Below are 2,693 nucleotides of genomic sequence, written 5' to 3' on the forward strand. Positions count from 1 at the left end.
GCAGGCGAACTGTACGTACACCCCGTGCATGCATGCATGCATGCACGGGGTGTACGTACACTGCGCAGGCACCTGCACCCGGTGCATGCGCGCATGCAGCTGCAGCTGTACGTACACCCCGTGCATGCATGCAGCCACTTTCCAAATGGTCCACCAGTGGACCACTCGTGGACCATTGGTCAAAGTTAATTTTGAATCTGAAGAGCAGCAGTTTTCTTTTTTTAATTGGTTTCTTTTTTGCCTTCTGGTGCTTCTTTTGGATGGATTAAAGTGCATTAAAAGCCCTTTGTTCTTCACTTTTTACCTTTTTTTATTTTAATTTTTTATTTTTGTTTTTTATTTTATTTTTTATGTTTATTTTTTATTTTTATTTTTTATTTTTATTTTTTATTTTAATCTCATTTGTTGTTCAAGTCTCAAAGGCTTTGCACCCACAGCAACCAGGCAAAGCGAAAAGCAGCAAATTCAAAACAAATTAAAAATCTCAAATTAAAAACAAAAAAGACTTTTGAAAATAATAAACGAAAAAGAGGGACGAAGCAGCAGCAAAGCAGCAGCAACGCAGCAGCAAAGCAGCAGCAACGCAGCAGCAAAGCAGCAGCAACGCAGCAGCAACGCAGCAGCAAAGCAGCAGCAAAGCAGCAGCAAAGCAGCAGCAAAGCCGCAGCAAAGCAGCAGCAAAGCAGCAGCAAAGCAGCAGCAAAGCAGCAGCAAAGCAGCAGCGGAAACTAAAAGAAAAAAAGACAGAAAAGCGCAAAAAGAAAAACGAAAAACAAAAAAGTGGAAATAAAAAAAAAGAAATAAAAAACTCACGGAGAATCTGGAAAGAACATCAGGTCTGTCCAAATAAAAAGTAATTCTCCGAAATGCATCTGGTTCGCATTGAGAAAGAATAATTCCTCGAGAAAAGAAAAGTCCCCGTTTGCTGCTGTTGGACTTGGGGTGTACGTACACCTCAGTCCGCAGCAAGAACGCCTCCCCCGCTGCTGCAGGCAGCAGCTCCGGCTGCAGCAGCAAACGCCCGTCCGGCAGCAGCCGGTACGTCTTTTTTGCTGCTGCTGCTGCTGCTCCTGCTGCTGTTGCTGCTGCTGCTGCTGCTGCTGCTGCTCCTGCTCCTGCTGCTGCTCCTGCTGCTGCTGCTCCTGCTGCTCCTACTGCTCCTGCTGCTGCTGCCCCCTCCCCGCTGCTGCCGCTGCTGCTGCTGCTGCTGCTGCTGCTGCTGCTGCTGCTGCTGGGGTCTGCTGCTTCTCTTTCAAGAAGTTCTCCGTTCAGCCACACTGCAGCAAGCTGCAGCTGCTCGCCGTCCAGCAGCAGCGGCGTTGCTGCTGCTGCAGTGCGCCGCAGCTGCAGCAAAGAGGTCACCTGAAAAGAAGTGGAAATAAAAATAATTAAAATAAATTAAAATAAATTAAAATAAATTAAAATAAATTAAAGTAAAATAAAATAAATTGTTTTATTTTGAATTTATATTTTTAAATAAAATGACCTTTTCAGCAGCTCAAAAAGATTTCGAAAGAAAGAAAATCTTCAAATTTAAATATTTTTATTTCTTTTTGAATTTTGCAAATTTAAATAAAAATTTGCAAAACTTCAAAAAGAATTTGAAATTAAATGCATTTTTTTAATTAAATGATTTCATTTTTAATTGCAAATTTATTTTCAAAATAAAAAAGAATTTCTAAATGCATGCGTTTTTGCAAAAGATGCATTTTAAATATTGCACTCAATAAAAAGTATTTCCACAAAAAGATGCATTTTAAATAAATGCATTTGTTTAAATAAATGCGTTTTAAAAAAAGCACTTTAAATTAATAGTGTTTACTAATAAAATAGCAGCAGCAACAGCAACAGCAGCAACAGCAGCAACAGCAGCAACAGCAGCAGCAGCAACAGCAGCAGCAGCAGCAACAGCAGCAACAACAGCAGCAACAGCAGCAGCAGCAGCAGCAGCACCTTGGTCTCCTCCTCAGCTAATTCAACAACAGCAACAGCAGCAACAGCAGCAGCAGCAGCAGCAACAGCAGCAGCAGCAGCAGCAACAGCAGCAGCAGCAGCAGCAGCAACAGCAGCAGCAGCAGCAGCAGCAGCAGCAGCAGCACCTTGGTCTCGTCCTCATCCAATTCAAAAGTCAAATCCACAGAATCTATTTCAAACTTCGGGGGCTCATAATCATCTCGGTAAACCCTGTGGGGCCCCTGGGGGGCCCCCCACTGTGGGGTGGGGGCCCCCCTGCTGCTGCTGGCAGCCTGGGGGCCCTCAGCAGCAGCAGCAGCAGCAGCAGCAGCAAACCCTGGGCCCGAAAAGAGTTGGCTGAGCGGGGAGAAAGCAGCAGCAGCAGCAGCAGCTGCTGCTGCTGCTGCTGCTGCTGCTGCGCTGCTGCTGCTGCGCTGCCGCCAGCGGGCGGAAGCCGGCAGCAGCAGCTCAGGAAGCAGCACGGGGTGTACAGACAGTTCAGGCGCAGCAAATGGGTCCGGCACAAAATCTGCTGCAGCAGCAAAAAGCAAGGAGACACACAAAACCCGCAAACAGAAACACATTCCCCAGCAGCAGCAGCAGCAGCAACGGAGTGCATGCGCATGCTGAGGGCTCAGGCTGCTGCTAAGGGCCTCATGGCGGTTTGCTGCAGCTTTTTGTTTTTACTAAATTGGAAAGTCTTGGGGGGGAGTTTCGGGTGTCTGTACACCTCAGGGCTT

The 2,693-nt window shown here is 46.2% G+C and overlaps 1 protein-coding gene across 1 annotated transcript; it reads right to left on the minus strand.

Moving 5' to 3' along the window:
* Positions 1-832: 832 nt before the first annotated feature.
* On the minus strand, positions 833-2,537 carry ENH_00042460 (hypothetical protein; the record flags this gene model as incomplete). The annotated part of the gene is made up of 3 exons (XM_013585328.1): positions 833-872; positions 953-1,362; positions 2,100-2,537. The coding sequence occupies 3 exons, from the start codon at positions 2,535-2,537 to the stop codon at positions 833-835; spliced, it is 888 nt and encodes a 295-aa protein (XP_013440782.1).
* Positions 2,538-2,693: the final 156 nt, after the last annotated feature.

The sequence above is a fragment of the Eimeria necatrix genome, genomic scaffold (genome assembly GCF_000499385.1).
Source record: "Eimeria necatrix Houghton genomic scaffold, Enh_scaff316, whole genome shotgun sequence".
NCBI classification, from domain to species: domain Eukaryota; phylum Apicomplexa; class Conoidasida; order Eucoccidiorida; family Eimeriidae; genus Eimeria; species Eimeria necatrix.